The following is an 18,285-nucleotide window of genomic DNA, read 5'->3' as shown; positions in this document are numbered from 1 at the left end:
AGTGTCTCCAAGCTGTGGCCAGAAACGTCTATGGGTACATTTTTTTCTCCTTGTGTTTGATCCTGTCCCTCTCTTCCATTCAGACAGGTGACCAACCAATCCACATTGACATCCTGTGAGAGGGATGTGGCAGGGCAGCCCAGGAATGTTTCTGGCTTTCATTCTCAAAAGCCTAATTTCTTGGGAGAGTCTAGTGCATTGGTGAGAAGGTGCTTGTGGCAGCAGGCTGAGAGCCCAGGGGACCAGGTATTTCCTCAACCCCTATACAAAGAGGCTGTGGGGGAAACGCAAACAGAGCAGGACAGGCAGCTGCCTGGCAGTGGCAGCCTGGATTCTGCTTCCTGGTGGCACTATGGGAGCATCTGCAAGACCTAGGGCCCTGGAGAGAAACCACTGCCTGTGCGTGAAGACTCAGGGGCTCAGAGCAGCCTCCTTGAGGAGGTTCCTATGTCCACTTGTCTGGAGGCAGTAGGAGCCCAGTGGCATTGGGGTGAACTATAACTGAGAACCAGACATCCCAACAGCAGCCCTGGCATTGCATGAAATTCTAGAACTTTGCCTCAAGGGATATGACTCCCAGAAAGACCAAGTTCTATCCAACTTAAAGAACAGGGGCTCAGAGTTGGAAAGAAGTTGAATTATAGAAAAGAACACAAGTACTTTCCCTGTTCTGAGATGTGTATCCATCTTGTTAATTTTACACCTGGATCAAAATGTAACTGTACAAAATGTCAAACACAAGGAGAAAAACTGGGCCGGGTGCAGTGGCACACACCTGTAATCCCAGCACTTTGGGAGACCGAAGTGGGTGGATTGCTTGAGCTCAGGAGTTCGAGGCCACCCTGGCCAATATGAAGAAAGCCCACATCTACTAAAACTTCAAAAATTAACTGGGCGTGGTGGCTCATGGCTGTAGTCCCAGTTATTCTGGAGTCTGAGATGGGAGGATCACCTAAGCCAGGAGGCAGAGGTTACAGTGAGCCGAGAGTGCACCACTGCACTCCAGCCTAGGCAACGGAGTGAGACCTTGTCTCAAAAAAAAGAAATTAACTGTCCATGGGATAGGAGGTGCCTGCCTAGGGGCAGGCCCTCTAGCTCAAGCCATGTGGAGCCTTACTAGTCTTTTACATCCTAGGAGAAGTTAGGACCTGGGGGTGCAGAGATGAGAAGAATCTGTGTCCCAGGTTACTAGAGAGCATTTCCACAACACACGGCACCTCCACTTTGCAGTACCAGGAAAGCTCCATCCTGCTTCTGAGAGTGGAGGCTACGAACTCCCTGGACAGTGGATTCTAGGATCTAGAACACTCAGTGGGCACCCCACTGAATAGCTTTCTCATGAAACTGAAATCAGGGCTGGGTGGACCCACATCTGAGGAGAGCTTCCACAGCCTCTGACAGGTGCCTCCAGCCTCCAGTGTCAGATGCCTGATACACACCTCCAAACTGCAAAGCTCATGGAGCCACTCCGCTCCCCAGTGCCCTCAGAAAAAGGTCCAAACCCCTCCACCTGGCCACAGGCCCTGCGTGCTCTGATCTGTGCCTCCTCCTCCCTCACCCCCGTTCATTGCTTCTTTCAAGCTGTTTGGCAGCTACACCAAGCTTCTTCCTGCAGCAAATGTGCCATGCCCTTTCTTGTGAGTGGGGCTGAAATGGCCTAGGCGGCCAGCCCAGGGCCAGAGAGCTGGGAGTTGGCCTACTTAGTCTGAAGGATGTCTTGGGGGACAGGTTGTAGGCCACTTCTGCCTCCCCCACTGAACCCCAAGAAGCACCCCTCCCGGGCCACCCCTCCTGCCCATACCAGATGGTGCAGAGGTGCTTCAGCCGCCTTTGCTGCAGGACATTCTGGGTCTTCAGCATGACCTCTAGCTCCTTCACCACAGCCAGGGGAGTATGGATACTCTCACTGGCCATGAACTCACTGGTGATCAGACATTTTGGCACCATAAAGGGGAGAGAAGGAGCAGGGCAGGAGTGAGAGAGGGAAGAGAACCATGGTGAGAGCATTCAGAGCCCCAGCACTCCTTCCCTAACACCACCCCAGCCCCTTCCTCCCCAGCCTTTGCCTCTCCTCTAGCACCCTAAAGAAAGGAGAGAGAGAGGGTGGGAGGGAGAAATGGGGGAGGGAGAAATGGAGGAAAGAATGGAGGGATAGTCAGGTCAGTGGAGCTCTGGCACCAACAGCATGAGACCAGCAGGCTCAGATTTGGTGGGCTCCTGACCGCCTCCTGCCTGCTCTGTAACTTTGGTCAAGTCCTTCTCCTACTCTGAGCCGCAGTTCCTTCTTCTGTAAAATGGAACTCATGATGGTGCCTTTCTCATTGGCACTTGTGCGCACTCAGTAAAATGATGCAAGCAAGGCCCCTAGCACTGCGCTTGGCTCATGGGAAATGCCCAGTAAACGGCAGCCATTGCTATCACTGTCGATGATGTTTGGCATTTATAACAGCTTCCCAGTGCCAGGCCCAGATAGGCACTTTCCATGCAGTATCTGGATGGATCACTGAAACTCTATCACAGGTCCGTTAGGATGCCTGTTTTGCATAGGAAGAGACAGATTCTGAATGTTCAAGGGCTTGGTCAAGGTCACATGGAAAGGCAAGACGGAGGTAGGCCTTCGTACACTTTTCCTTCATCCACAGCAAAAGTGCCCCTTGGCAGAGGAAGCATGGAGAAGGGACTTCTTTTCACGCCCCTCCCATGGGAGGGAGGAAACACGCTCCCCAAGGGAGGGAAGTGCTTGCCTGAAGGCTGTCCATTCGTTCACGCCCAGTGTCCACAGGGTTATGAGTGATAACAAAGAGTGGAAATTATACAGATAATCGGATGAATGTTTTCCAGCTGTATGGAGCTCAGAGAATGGTCATGAAGCAAGGTTCATGAATAAAATATGAAACCGCATATACTGTATGGATCTAAAAGAGCCTGGGAGAAAATATATCAAAATATTTGCTGTGCTTCTCACTGTGGGGAGAGATTAGTGGTGATTTTTAATTTATTCTTTATACCTTTATCTATTTTTAACTTTAAAAAGAGCAGAGAGAAAAAGCAGCATTTTTAAGTAATGGCAAAAAGTGAGGGAGAATGCCAGCCCTAGCCTCTGCCAGCCCCTGGTGGGCTGGAGAAGGAGCTGTGTGTGGTGTGGGTGGCGCTGACCTGAAACTCTGCAGCAGGGCTTCCTTCTTGAGATCCTTCCAGGTGTCCACCAAGCCCTGCCAGCGGTGGCGGCTGTCCAGCTCCTGCTGCAGGGTGGACTCCATCAGGTTGATGAACAGCTGGGCGAGGGCCTTCCGGTTGCCCAGCAGGGCATAGTTCATGACCTGTGGTCACAGATGGACAGGGCTCTAGACAGGACAGGGTCTCTCTTGGGTCAGGGCGAGTGTCAGTTAGAGAGGAGCAGTGGGAGGCTGGAGAGGGGAGGGGCAGGCTGAGGGCTGAGTGTGGTGGTCGCAGGGCCTGAGGGGGACTGAGGGCTCAGTGGGCACTCAAGGAAGCTTCCTGGCACTGAGTAGCCATGGACCAGGGTCTTCCTTGAAGGTTTAACCATAGACCCCAACTGCATGAGCTTCATAGCAGCTCCAAGGTCACTTCAGATGTTTGTTAAAGAAGGTGAAAGGAGGTAGGCACTCAGTGACACTCAGTGAGCTCTAAGTGTTTACTCGTTTTTATAAATTTCTTCCAAAAGCAGAGTGCTTGTGCCATCAGGGACGAGCCACATATGCTTGTTAGGAGAACCGAGACCCAATGGCAAGATGAGGCCAGAGCTAGAACATTCTTCAGCAGTTCTCCCATGGCTTCTCAATTGGGCACCCTTGGCATAGGCATGGGGATGATTCTCCATTGCATGGCACTGTTTTGCCCTTTAGCATCCTTGCCCCTGCTTAGATGGGAGTAACTTCCCCCATCCTCCCTGGTTCCAAATACCTCCACACATTTCCCAAAGCCCTCCAGGGAGGTGGCAGTATGCTGGGGCAGTAGGTGAGAACCCTGCCAAGCTCAGAGGCTAGAAATTCCAGTAATGCTTTTCAGTGGAGCCTGAGACTTGATGCCAGCTGTACTTCCTAGCTGGGTGGCACTGGCGAGTATTTCCTCAACCTACAGATCCGCAGCCATAAAATGGGGTTCATGCTATTTAGAGAATAGGGATTTCGTGACAATAAATGAGAAAAACACAGGTAGAGCAAGTAGCAAATGCAAGTTGTAATAATGAGTGAAGCATAGGGAAGGGAAGCAGTGAAACACATCCGGGACACTGAAATCCTTGACTCTCCTATTGGATAAAATGTGCACAACTTAGGAGCCCTCCCTGATCTCAGAAGACAGCTACCACAGCTGGACCCTCTTTTATTATCCTCCCAACAAATCCTGACATGTATTATAGGCAGTCTTACAATGGCTTGACATGATTTTTCAACTTTATGATGGGTTTATGAAGGTGTTAAATGCATTTTTGACTTTCTATACTTTTTACTTATGATGAGTACATTGGGATGTGACCCTATCGTAAGTGGAGGAACATCCATATTATCTTCATTTAATGACTCAGCAAGCTCCAGGCTTGGGCTGAGTCATTTCAGAAGCTTCCACATCCAGACAGTTGAGAAGGTCTGTGCTCACTCTTTGCCTGTGCTTTATCCGGGTCACCACGGTGCTGACGTGGGCTGGACCTGTCTGTGATTCTAAACACCGTCCTCTTTTCAGCCTACTGTGTTGCCAGGAGGCCCCTTATCCAGCAAGCTCAGCTCACTGCACAAGACCAGGAAACCCACAATGTGCCTTTGGGCAGCCAAAAGAGGAGTCCTCTCTCGCAGCAGAGGAGTCAGACTTTGCTCTGACTTTGGAGACATCATGAACAACCTTGAATTTTGTGCTTTCCACCCCAAGGAAAGCGGCCAGGGGGAGGGGTGCTGGGGGCACCGACAGGGGAAAGCAGTGGGGACAGAACCAAGAGGCAGGCTCAGCAATGGGCACAGACCACTGGTAGGAAGAGAGGCAAGAAGAGGCAGAAAAGCCAGACACAGCAGGCAGAGCAGGTCACTCGAAGGTGGAAACCACCCTGAGACCACCGTAGTCCCCCAACGATGACTCTATAGTGTAGCACCTATTGCATTGCACACAGTTGCTGAGACATGACCTAGTAGATGCTCAGTAACATCGCCAGCGCTCCAGACAATAGCCCTATATGAGGTATGCCTGGTTCAAGATGTCAGGGAAATATGAAATGTACTTTAGAAAGATCTCTATTGAAAAATGCTTACGATAGCAAGGACTCTGCTTCTCTACCTAAGAGACCCACCTGGGCCCCTTAGAAACGTAATAGATGAGAAGCCCACCATTCCCGAGACACCAGACACCAGGTTCGGGGTGTCCCGGGTTCCTGGTCCTGCCCCTTCTCCCATGGGCTGATCCCTGCCCAGGAAAACCACTCACCATGGCTTCTTTATTTATCAGCTTGTACACATCGGGCCGCATGAGGTATGAAGTTTTCTCTATGACTTCAGCATATTTCTTCAACACACCTTTTAGCTAGAAATGACAAGGTACCATACTTAGTGACTCATTTCCTGGAGAACTAAAAGGAAACAGAAGGATGCCTAATAAACCTGGCAAGTGACAATCACCACAGAGCCCACCTGCAGCCGACTTACTTTATTGACTCGAGAGAACTCCAGCGAGTGCAGGGCCTCATCCAGCTCCTTAATCTCCTGCTTCTGGAGCAGGAACCGCCTGGCCACCTTATCCCACAGCTCTAGCAGGGCCTATGCAGAGAAGTCTGGGTCAGGTTAGGAGCCAGTGGGAGGGAGGGAAGAAGCAGGACCCGGGTGGGGCAGGCCCAGCCATGAAGGGACCCCTACTTGGATGGTGTAGTCCTCAAGGTTGGTGTCGTTTTCCACCTTTAGGAAGAGACGGTTCATTTCTTCATCAGACTCGGTCAGCTTCTTCAAAAAAAGTCCCGCTGTGTCCACAATGAGAGCTTCCATTTCCTGCAACAGGCCAGGGGGATGATGGCCACAGCATCAGAACCCCCAGGAAGGAGAGAGCCCTCCCTGTCATAGGTGAAGTGCCAGGCATGGTCCCATCTCAGAAATGATGATCGTTGCCTAGACCTAAGGAGTCGAGGCTCGCTAGTCAGCTCACAGCCATGCCACACACTCTGCACTGAGCCCTCCTTCTTGGCTCATTTGATCCTCATCACAGTCTTCAAATTGGCTGCTGACATCGGGCCTAGCCTACGGTTGGCACTCAACAAATATTCATTAAAGAAGTGGCCAAATGAAAGAATGCCAAGTTTACTTCAGATGAGGAAACTGAGGCTCAGGTAGATGGCTTCACCAAAGCCACAGAGCTCAAGGGTGAAAGCAGACCTGGCATCTAGTTGGGAACGTATGAAGAAACATGGCTGGAGAGCCTGTTCTTGGTGCTTTGGGCACAGAGCCAGCTCCAGGAATCCAGGGCAGGGCAACACAGGTCAGAGAAGACTCAGGGAGAAGGGGACAAGTGGAAATCTGGGGCTCAGGGCAATCCAGAAGGGCAAAGGCTGGTCTCATTTAGGGAACATTCCAGACACCAGTGTGTCTGGAGATGAGGTCTCTGGAGAGGAATGAGAGCTGAATGGGGGGCAGTCCATAAGAGCCCAGCAGAGCCGGGCTGTCAGCGGTGGGTGTGCCATTCTGCCCTTCATCAGAAGGACTGAGCAGGGAGGCCAAAGGCTAGGTTTGGTGTCAGACCTGGAGAGCAGTTCTGACTTGGGCCTTATGCACCAAGTCAGGTAAGACTCTCTGGGTCTCACTGCAAAAGGATAATAACAGCACATGACCTGTAGCGCTTTTCCAAGAACTACGGGGAGCTGTGCTCACAAACACTCATAACGAGCCACTCAGGCACTAGGAGACGGTTCCATGTCTGTCTAAGGCTCTGTGAGCCCCTGAGGACCTCTGCTGGAGAGGGGAAGGGAGGCTGGGAGCCATGAAACACCCGCCTTTGGAATGGCACAGGAAGGGAAGAGGAGGGAGAGGGAGGATTCTCACCTTTCCAACCTGCGCAATCTCCTCCTCAAAGCTGGCCAGAGCGCCCTCGTAGCTCCTCCTCTTGTGTTCTGCTCGCCTTTGAAAGGTGCTGGTGCTCATCTTCTCAGGAACTGTGAAGCAACAACAGAGGTGATGAGGCTGCCTTCAGAGCTCTCAGGCAAAGGCAGCACAGGCAGGCAGCCCCTGCACTCAGGGCCCGACTCAGAAGGTGGACCCGAGAGCCAGGTCAGGGTGGCAGAGGCTTAAGGAAAAAGAGAAAAGACGACAGTGATTCCTGAGTGCTGGAGGGACTGAGGCCTCAGATACATAGTTAAAAGCTGAAAAATCTCCTAAATAGTATGCACAGAATGTTTTTTTAAAAAAAAGTTCTATGGAAGCAAATACATACAGAAATGATAGCTACCAACACTTCCATAGTACTTCCTGCATAGTGGGTATTGTTCAAATTCAGCTAGTCTTCACGCTGAGGCCACGAGGTGGTTTCCATTCCTAGCCTCGCCTCACAAGTGAGGAAACTCAGTCATGGCAGGTTGAAGAACCAAGCTGGCCAGCAGCTGAGCAGGGATCTGGGCCACTTGCTTCCAAGTCTATGCTCCTGCCACATGCTCTGCTGTCCCCTTTATCCAGGTGGGAAGCCGGATGCCACATGCGTTAACCAGGGGTGGGTTGGGGTGGGGGCTGGTGACTCTTCGGAGAAGAAGAGGCGCCATTGTGAAGGGGAAGGTTTTACTTTCTCTTTCTCTCCTTCCTTTGTTTGTCTTCAGTGAACACGTATTTTTTTTTAATCATAAAGAAAAAAGGTTTTTATATTAGGATAAGGTCAAACTAGGACAATGTGGTAGGAAGGAAGAAAATGCAGATGAGAAATACTGTTGGGAACTTGCAAGAAAGCGCGTGGAATCCTTTAGTCACCTGGTTTTCATCAGTAACTGCCCTCCATGCAGGCAGCTCCCCTCCTCCCCCAGCTCCCTGCACAGGTGAGGACTCTCGGGTGAGATGCTCAGGGAGAATGCCCTTCAGGTGACTGAGCTGAGGAACACAGTGGGAGCTCAGGGCCTTCCTCAGAGGAGTTGCCAGGAGACGTCCCCACCTCCTGCCCAGGTCTTGCCCTGGCCCAGGACAGGCCTGCCTTGAGGCTGAATGGAGGCTCACCCATAGTGTCCATGAGACCCCGCACTTCTCGGGCAGCGATGGTGCTCTCACTCTCTCGGGCTTTTTCTCTCTTGGCTCTTTCCTTTTCCCTGAGACACAAGCAGAGAAGAGTGAAGTCCCGATGCCATCCATGGCAGCTCTGGCACATAAGGGCACCAAGGGGTGATTCTCCAGAGGGCCTGTGGACAGCAGCAATGGACTAGGCACACCCCAATTCCAGAGAGCCCTGAGGCAGTGCCCAGGTTCCCAAAAAACGCCGCTTGGGGTCCCCTGCCAGCAGACACCGTGGGTCCCTAGGTGAGAGGTTGGGTTCCTGCCTTCAGGGAGCCTGCTCTGGCTCTGGTGGTCAAGTGTGGATGATGAGCCTGAGACACTTCCCAGCTGGGGAAACTGAGGATCAGAAGGGGTATGAGCAGCCCAGTAAAGCCAGATCATGCTAGCTCTTGGCATGCATCCTTATTTGCTCCTTCAGCAACCCATCCTATGATGTACTTGAGGTAACCCTATTTTCCAGAAAGGGGGAAGGGGCTTATAGGAACCACAGAATGCAACAGAGAGGAGACTCCAAGATCCATCCTTGTGACACTAAGGCCCATGGAATTTGGGTGAGGGAGGAGACAGCTGGGGTTCCAGGAGGAACTATTTCAACAGGGAGGACCAGCGGGGTGGATGTGACATCAGCTTTGGAATTGGCATCTGTGAATGCCCTGTCCATGGGGCAAGCACCACAGAAATCCCGCAGCTCCCAGTGACTGCTGCCATTCCTTGGGCCCCCCATATGTCCAACACTTTCCAGCCAACTTCTCATTTAGCCCTCAGTGCAGACCTAGCAGCGAGGAAGTTGCTGGGCCTGGGCTGCAGCTGCTGGGGCCCAGGCCAATCTTCTAGAGAAAGGTCTTTCAGACCCTGTCATTCTAAATGCTCCTGGACCAAGGCAGCCCTGTAGGAGCTGAGATGATGACCCCTGCTGTCAACTCTGGCTTCTTAGTCACTTGCTCCAGGGACTTGGGGCTTGTTTATACCAGTGGTGATTTACCCCCTGGCCTGGGCTGGTCTCCATCCACCCAGGGATCTGCCCTGTGTAATGAGCATATAGGTGGACTGTCCTTGGCTGGCTGACTCTTCAAACATCTGCACCCTTTGCTTTGATGCCTGAGGGAGACAGGGTGCCCTGGCTCTGCCACTCATGTGTTCGGCCCAGTCTGGCCTCTGCTAGCCCTGCAGAGTGTCTAGAGGGAGCTGGGCCTGATGGGTAGTTCCTCTAGATTCCCACCTGGGGCATCAGGCTCCCTGTAACCCTGGACCCCCACCTGGGGCATCAGGCAGGGTGACATGGGCTAGAGAACGCTGATCTCGAGTCTGGGCTTGGGTGGGCCAGTGGATTTTTCCATCTGTCGGGAGTTAAGAGCACGAGGGTCAGAAGCTTTGGGGGTGGCTTTCCTGGGAAAATTCAAAGGCCAGGTCAGGGCAGAGAACTGTACTCATCAAGGGGTCTGTCCCTGCCCCAAAGAGGATGAAAGGAACCACCAAGACAGGCAGAGGAGGCCTGCTTTCTATCCCAGAGTCCCAGGTCCAGCAAGGGTTTATGGCTTGTGTAGAACTCAAAGTGCCTAAGGGAAGCCCCACGCCTGCTCCATTCTCGCAAGAACCCTGGGAAGAAGATCTGTTTCTTCCTTTCCCCATAGCTGAGAGTCAGAGCTCAGCAAACTGAAGTGGCATGCTTAGGAACCGCTGAACCTGGAAGTTCACAAGAAACTGCTGATCTCCATGCCTGACCCCACCTGCTCTCATCTCAGGGAACTGCATTTCTGCTGTTCACCCAGCACTCAGGCCAGAGACCAAGGGCTCTCAGGAGCTCTCTCCTCCCCTCCAATTCATCACTAGGTATCATGGGTTCTGCCTCCAAGAGACACCCGAGGCCCATCGCTGCTTTCCCTCTCACAGCCACCAGTAAGGTTATGAGGACAGCTGCAGTGTCCTGTGCCCTGGCCTTCCTGCCTCTTCTTGAAGCCCCCTACATTCTGCACAGAGCTGCCTGAGGGACTTCAAAACTGCAAATCAGCTGCTCACTGAAGTAAAGTTCAGAATACTGACTGTGGCCTGAGAGGCTGCTCCCAGCCTCATCTCCTGCCCTCTCTCAGGGTCCACTTACCTTCAGCCTTCTGGAGGGGGCCAAGACCACCTTTCTCAGAGCCTTGTCCCCATACTGCACCCTCTGGTTTCAGGTGATCCCTTTCCTCAGAGAGCTTTCCCGGCCCCCATCCCATAGCCCCTGTCCCCTTAGTTAGAGCTTTTCTGCCATTGGGGGGATGTGCTTATTTATTTACTTTTGAGGTCTCAAGTTTCATAAGGGTGGGATCCCCACACCCAGTGCCTGGCCCTAGGCACTTAATCAATAATGATTGTGGGAGTGGGAGAATAGCGGCAAGAGAAGCAAACCACCCTGCAAGGTAGGTATTAACCTCCCTGCTTTAGGGGTGGTACTTGAGACTTCACTCCTACAGGCTACTCATCTTGTGCCAGCTCTTTTTGAGTGTTTGAAGGCTCAGGTACTCTAGTGCATGGGGGTGAGGCATGGACAGCAGGACCTACCTGTGGAGAACAGGGTTTTCCATGATCCAGTTGTTGGGGAGGCTGTGCATCCACTTCTGCTGTCGAGGAGACATCACCTCCCCTTCAGGAGTCTCCACCTTCTTCATCATGGGTATCCTGCCACTCTTCAGGGTCACAGAATGCTCTGCAGCCCGCTTCCTGGTGGCCGCCAGGGAGTGGACCAGCTGCACCTGAATCCAGGGAGGACCAGGGATGGGGGAGTGGTCAGAGCTGCTGACTCCCGAGCACTCTCAGGCTGATGGTGGCTGTTTAGAAAGACATCCAGAGAGCTGTATAGAAAGGCACTTTTCAGGGAGGCCTTCAACCCCAGGGCATATCCCTACAGCAGAGCTCTCCTTCCAGTAACAGTCACCCAGCCACTTCAACGAAGGCCTCTTTTTAAGAACCTTAAATGAAGATTAAGATGAACATCTCAGCCTTTTCTATAATCACAAGAAATTGGAAAAACAGAACTGACAAATAATAGGGATTGGCTGAGTAAACATGGTATGTCCGTTTGATGGAATGTTAGGCATTTGTTAAAGATGAGACCCACAAAGAATTTTTTATAACCTCAGGAAATGCTTAGGAGATGATACATTGTTAAACATATCACTTAAACATGCAAATTAAAAATTATAAGCAAAATTATACAGTATGATCTCAAAATTTAAAATGCATAGGAAAAGGCCCTGGAGGAAATATGCCAAGAGTTAAGAATGGCCTTAGAGACAGCAGGATCGTGTGAGTGATGTAATTGCTTTTTGGTTTCTTTAGACTTTTATAATTTCCAGAGGTTTTACAGAGAATTATTTAGGGCTCAAATTAGGAACGCAGATCCCTTTTAAATAAGCAGTACAGAACTTCAAAGGAAGGATTCGGGTCTGTGTGTTTCTGTTAAGATCTTGTTTTGTCTATACAGTGCTTCAGAGAAGACAAGGCAATTGCAATAACCTACACTGTTGTCAAGAGGGCTTCACTTTAATACAGTTATGGGAGTCCTAGATCAACAAACGGGCAGCCACTCAGCACGGTGAAATACATGGGTGCCCACGGGCATAGAAAAGGGTCTGTGAGATACTGTCACGGAGAAAAAGCAAATTTCAAAACACTAGCACAGAATGAAGCCTATTTTTTAAATACAAAAATTAGACATGTTCTTATGCATGGGAAAAAGAGAGGTCACCCAGTGGTTCCATCCAGGCTCTTTCTGAGTAATTTACATTTAAAATTTTAATTTAAGTTTTCTAATTTTCAAGAACCGACATTCTAATTTTGTATTGGTACAAATTTAAGAACCAGTAAGAATTATTTTTAAAATCAAAGTAATTTCAAAGCCCTTGTTTTATTCAATTTCCAGTAGGGAAGCCCTGGGAGGGAGGGAAGTTTGGAAGAAAGCAAGGGAAGAGGCACGGAGAAAAGGGGGACAGAGGGCGGCTCCTACCTCAGCCTGGAAGATCTGCTGGTAGGCTTTCCCACTCGGAACCTGGGTCACCTTCCCCACTGACGACATCTTGGCCGCTGGCTGTATGCCCCTGCCGGGAAGCCGTCGTCCAGGAAACGCGTCTGGGCTTTGGTGTCTCAATTCCAGTTCCTGAGGTTGGGAAACCGCCCGTCCCAAGCTCAGGTTCAGGTCCAGGCGGGACGACGTCTGGCCTCGAGGCGGCACCCCAGGGCGGGACTCCCGGGGAAGGACTCTCTGCTGGGGGATAGGGGCCTGGGGAATGTCGACTCAGGGTCTTAACTTTCAAGGAACGGATGAAACTAACCTCAGATGAGCTCCGAACTCGAGCAGGAGGCCGGTTCTCCCCGCCGCGCAGGGCGCAAATCCGAAGGGACTTTGGGAACGCGAATAACACAGGATTATTGTTTGTGCTTCACTCTGCCATGCTCTTCTGGGAAAAGTTAACAGCGCTCAAGATGTCGGTTGGGACTGGAACTCCAACGCGGCGCTGAACTCTCATCAGGGACCCTAACCCACCCTCCATGGGACACAGGGAAGGAGAATTGGAGGGCGAGAGTAACCTGATTCAGGTCACGCTAATTAGGCGCCTACTGTGTGCTGAGAAGACCCAACCAGCCCCTCCCATCCCCCTCCCTAGCCCCCCAAATAGACTGAGCAGCCGCTGGACATCCCCCTGAGCCCGGCAGATTGGAGGGAGGCCTTGCGCCCGGCCTGGGCGCGTCCCTGCCTGCAGAAAGCACCTCTCAAGGCAGCCAGGGACGGTCCAGCGACAACTGCAGCTGGACGCCCATGGTCTCCAAGGCAACGCGGAGGGGAGGGACTGCCCTGGCCCCGCCCACGCTTTTCTTCCCAGGGAGGGGAGGTTGCTCTTAGTAATGGGAGCGCCCCACGTGGAGTAGTAAAACTCAACTACTTCCTTCAATGCCAGTTTCTCCTCTCCACAAGGACTACAATCCCAGGGCCGCCAGGAGCAGCACGATTAAATGTTCTGAAAGGTGGTAGGATATATGAGATGTAGCACTGAGCCATCATGATCAACAAAGTCCATCCTATCTTATTTGCCTTGGTTAAAACCAATCTCTGCTGGGAGACAGCATATGGTAGTGTTTGCCTGTAAGTTAGAAGCTGAAAGACTCTGGAAAAGACCATCTGTTTCTCAGTTTAAAAGAGGTTGAGAGCTCAAAATTCAGGGATCAAGGCTTGCCTGGCCAGAGATGAAAATGCTTGTGGTTGGCACTGAACGTGGCCTAGGGTTTCCCATATATATGAGACACCCAGCGCCTTCTTACAGAATCCCTCCCTTTGGCAGTGATATGTTACGATTGCTAAAAATGCTCATTCTTCGGTCCTGGGTTTTATTAACAAGGTGAAGTACTGTAACAAAGATTAGATTCACTTTAGCTGGAAAAAGAAAACGTGTAGGTGACTGAGGGAAGGGATGAAAACACAGTAACAAATAGGTAATGTCCAGGAATTATTTGCAGTCTCATATCTCTTTCCCATCCAAGGAGGCCCTACTGGCTTTGGCCTTGAACGTTAGAAACTATTTTCCCTACCCAGATGCTTTCTGGGTTCTGGTTCCAGGCACATCTGTAATTTAGGGGTTTCTTTCTTTTTAAAAATTATATGGCTATAAATAGTAGGCATGGACATGTCAAGTATGGCATTTTGTTTTAATTGAACTCCACATTTATTGCAGAAAATTAGAAAACAGAAAAACTTCAATGGAGAAAGTAAAATAACCCATAATCCTGCCACTGAGAATTTACCTCCCTTAACTTCCAAGTTTTTGAGACTGTGTGTTTGATTTTGGATCAAACGTGGAAATTTGTGTTTGCCTTTTGGATGGCATTTCCATTCTCCTCCCAACCTGATAATATCATAGTTGGAAAGACTAACCAGTTAGAGATCATCTGGTTAGTCCACCTCCTGTGTTTAGATATGGGCAAAAAGCCAGAGACAGGGAACGGAAAGAATGACACCAGGGCCTCTGGATCTTTTTCTTGTAGCTCAGCATCACTTTTGATATTTTCCCTCTCACTCTTAACTTTGAAAATGTCTCTTGACCCCATCTTTTCCTTCCTCTATCCCAGACTGTTGTCTGTCTTCTGCATAGTCCAGACAAAGCAGAGCAATGAGGACCACCACAAGAGCAAATATTTAATGAGAAGATTTAATGCCTGCAATAACTATGAGAAGGGTGCCTTAACTAACCCATTTTATAGATTAAGAAACTGAAATTCAGAGTCAGTGACTTGGCCAAGATCTCCAAGATAGGAAGATCTAGGATATGAATCTAGACACTGTAATTCGAGTCTTGAACCACCTGATCTGTGACTAACCAGGAAAAAAGTTATTTAATCAACTGATTGGATGTGCATGTTGAAGCATAGCATACATATCTAAAAGCATGGAAATCATAAGTGGATAGCTCAATGAATTATCTGAAAGGAACGTGCCTAGTAACCAGCACCCATAAGAAATAGAGCATTACCAACTCTCCAGAAGCCCCTTTTGTGTACCTGTCATGTCACTGCCCTCTCTTCCTGCAGGATAACAAATATTCTAACTTCTGAATTCGTTTTGCTTCTTTAAAAATTTTATTTAAATGGGGACACTTTTATGTTGGGCTTATTTCATTGTGTTTGTAAGTTTCATACTTTTTTTTTTTTTTTTTTTTTGAGACAGTGTCTTGCTCTGTCACCCAGGCTGGAGTGCAGTGGCACAATCACAGCTCACACTGTAACCTCAAATTCCTGGGCTCAAGCAATCCTCCCACTTCAGCCTCCCAAGTAGCTAGAACTACAGGCATATACCACTATACCTGGCTAATTTTTATTTATTTTTTCGTTGAGATAGAGTCTCACGATGTGGCCCACATTGGCCTTGAACTCCTAGGTTTAAGTAATCCTCCTGCCTCAACCTCCTAAAGTGCTGGGATTACAGGCTTGAGCCACCAGGCTAAGCCCATATATATATTTTAATGTGTCTATAGTTTATTTCTGTATAGTATCCCATTATTAAAAAATATATACCCCATTTTGTTAATCCTTTCTATTATTGAAACACATATGGATTTTTTCAATTTGGAGACTACCAATAATAATGCTGTTCTGACCATTCTTTTGCATGGTGAACATATGTAGGCATTTTTATTGGGTGTATACTTAAGAGTGGAATTGCTAAGTCATAGAATATGTGTATGTTCATCTTTAAGAGATACTACCAAAGAATTTGCAAGTGGTTGTATCAGTTTACACACAACAGTGTATGAGAGTTCCAGTTGCTCTACATCCTCACCAACACTTGATATTGTCTCTTGTTTTTATTTTAGCCACTACATGGTAGTATCATATTATGGTTTTAATTTGCATTTTCCTGATTAGTAACAATGTGGACACATTTCATATACTTGTTGGACATTTGGATGTGGAATGTCTTTTTGTGGAATGTCTAGTCAAATCTTTTGCCCAATTTTCCTGGCATATTGTCTGTCTTTTTTCTCATTTATTTATGGGAGTTAGTTGCATATCATAAATATGAGGCTTTTTCACATAAATCTGGCAAATATGTATTCCCATTCTGTTCTTGCCTTTTTACTCTCTTGAAGGTGTCTTTTAATGAAGTGATGTTACAATTTTAATAGGTCCCAATTTATCCTTTTTTTTCTTTATGGCCAGTACACTTTGTGTCCTACCTAAGAAATCCTTGCCTGCCTCAAGGTCATGAAAATATTCTCTGATATTATCTACTGTAAATATTGTTTTAAACTTTCACATTTAAATTTACAATCCACCTGGAATTGGTTTTTGTTTATAGTGTATGAGTTAGGAGTCAAGATTCATTTCTTTCCCATATGGAGAACCAGCTGACCTGGGCCACTTACTGAAAAGACTATGTTCTCCCTACTGTTCTGCACACCTCTTTCATCATACATAAAATGCCCAAATGTGTGGGTCTGAGTTGGGCTCTGTATTCTATTTCTCTTCATTTCTATCCTTGCACTAGTAGCCCAGACAGCCTTCATTACTATAGTTTTAAACTAAGTCCCAATATCTGGTAGTGTAAGTCCTCCACTTTCTAGTAGGGTGCTGAGAGTGGGGCAGGAAAGTCATTGGGTGGGGGGTTCAGAAATGTTCTCATTGAGGTGACATTTTTTGCTGTGACCAGAAAGACCAGAGGAAGCCAGCCCTGCCCAAGTATTTGTGTGATGATTATTTTTATGTGTCAACTTGACTAGGCTAAGGGATGCCCAGATAGCTAAGAAAACATTTCTGTGTGTATCTGTGAGGCTATTTTCAGAAGAGATAAGCATGTGAATCAGTAGGCTAAATAATTTAAAAAATGACCTACATAATGTGAGTGGAGATCATCTAATCCTTTGAAGGCCCAAGTATAACAATAAGGTGAAAGAAGGGTGAATTCTCTCTCTCTCTCTCTCTCTCTGAACTGGGACATCCAACTTCTCCTGCTTTTGGGCATCGGAGATCCTAGTTCTCATGCCTTCTGACTGTGGAATTTACACCAGTGGCTCCCAAGGTTCCCAGGTCTTCAGACTCAGACTGAATTACATCACTACTTTTACTGGTTCTATTGCTTGACTATAACATAGTGTAGGACTTCACAGCCTCTGTAATCATAACAAATCTTCTCTTAGCTATCTGTATCTATATATCTATATCTATCTCTCTATTTATCGTATTGGTTCTGTTTCTCTGGAGAACCCTAACACACACAGATTTTGACACTAAGAATAGAGGAAAAGAATTTTAAGGATCAGTTTTCTGAACTGGTTTTGGGGTTTCTGAAAATGGCTCTAATCTGTTTAGATATAAAGATGCTAATGACTTTATTTCCAGTAGTAGAGAGAGCACTGATAGTCCATGTAGTGAACTATTTATAGAGATGTGCAAAATATCTGGATTGGGTACTTCTAATTAACTACTTATAAGAAGGAAAGAAGTAAGTAAGTCTGTGTATGATACTTCCAAACATTTTTTGAAAACTAAGAAATATAATAATGTCAGTTGATTGCTTTCACTACTGGATAAAGAGGTGAAAGAGAAGCTATTTGAGTCAAGTATTTGAATTCCAAGCTCAAGAGCTACATAAATGACTTAATTCAGAGTGTCTAGGTGCGCCCTGAGGGAGAGACTTATCTCCTGTAGTTGCACAACTGAAATTACTGAAAATCAGACATAGGATCTTATCCCAGCAATTGGATGAATTACAAGCCAGTTGAACTCCAAGCCTCCCAGGGTGTCCACTGTTAAAGTTCAGGCCTTCATTGGGAAACAGGGTTCTATACGTTGGGATGGGGATGTGAGAGAAAATTTTGATGAAGCTGGGGACATAGAGCTTCTAAATTTTGAAGTCTTCTTTGCCAATGGAAGAGGTATCCCCACTCCCAGAAAAAGGGGCTTTCCCACTCCCAACAGAAATAGCTTCCCACCCACAGTAGTATCAGCCATTCAACCTCTATCTGAGGGCATCAACCCTGCATTGTCTGAAGAAATAACAACATTATATGAGTTAATTACCATGAAAGATAATAATGATGATTCTTCTCAAGATCTACCCCCACCACCCCTCTCTAGACCTCTAACTAGACTCAAGTCCCAGCAGGCCCCTCAGGTTAGGTACAAAGTGTGACGCATGAGGAGGTACACTACACTCCAGAAGATCTGCTTGAGTTTACTAATTTATATAAGCAGGGATCCAGGGAACAGGTGTGGGAATGGATATTAAAGGTATGGGATAATGGTGAAGGAGCATAAAGCTGAACCAGACTGAATTTATTAAATGGGCTCACTAAGCAGAGATTTTGCAGCTTGAGAAGTTAGAAAGAGCTCGGACAATTTGTTTGGTTAGTTTGCTGAGTCATGGATCAAAAGATGAGCAAATTGGAAAAGACTGATCTTTCTTGGTTTAAAGTAGAAGGGACTTAAAGGCTCAAGGATATTGGAATGTTAATGTGAATTTGTCATTTAAAACCCAATCACCCACACCGAAGGGTCCAGAAGACATGTTTTTCTCCAATACTTTGAG

General features: G+C 48.1%; 2 protein-coding genes across 2 annotated transcripts in view; both read right to left on the bottom strand.

The window, feature by feature from the left end:
* The window catches only part of LOC105477180 (coiled-coil domain containing 180), a 69,709-nt gene extending 55,932 nt beyond the window's left edge, over positions 1 to 13,777 (bottom strand). Inside the window, 10 exon segments of the mRNA XM_071078041.1 lie at positions 1,802 to 1,921; positions 3,157 to 3,320; positions 5,431 to 5,526; positions 5,649 to 5,759; positions 5,856 to 5,984; positions 7,029 to 7,138; positions 8,181 to 8,269; positions 10,773 to 10,963; positions 12,217 to 12,366; positions 12,542 to 13,777. Of these exon segments, the coding sequence (XP_070934142.1) occupies positions 1,802 to 1,921; positions 3,157 to 3,320; positions 5,431 to 5,526; positions 5,649 to 5,759; positions 5,856 to 5,984; positions 7,029 to 7,138; positions 8,181 to 8,269; positions 10,773 to 10,963; positions 12,217 to 12,285 (1,079 nt within the window). The 5' untranslated portion in view covers positions 12,286 to 12,366; positions 12,542 to 13,777.
* Positions 12,580 to 18,285, bottom strand: part of LOC105478972 (stimulated by retinoic acid gene 6 protein-like) — a 79,288-nt gene continuing 73,582 nt past the window's right edge. The window contains exon 20 of the mRNA XM_071078047.1: positions 12,580 to 12,667. Within this exon, the coding sequence (XP_070934148.1) occupies positions 12,636 to 12,667 (32 nt within the window). The 3' untranslated portion in view covers positions 12,580 to 12,635. The remainder of the gene's footprint in view (positions 12,668 to 18,285) is intronic.

This window comes from Macaca nemestrina, chromosome 14 (genome assembly GCF_043159975.1).
Source record: "Macaca nemestrina isolate mMacNem1 chromosome 14, mMacNem.hap1, whole genome shotgun sequence".
Classification (NCBI taxonomy): domain Eukaryota; kingdom Metazoa; phylum Chordata; class Mammalia; order Primates; family Cercopithecidae; genus Macaca; species Macaca nemestrina.
This window is presented reverse-complemented; position numbering and strand designations above follow the sequence as displayed.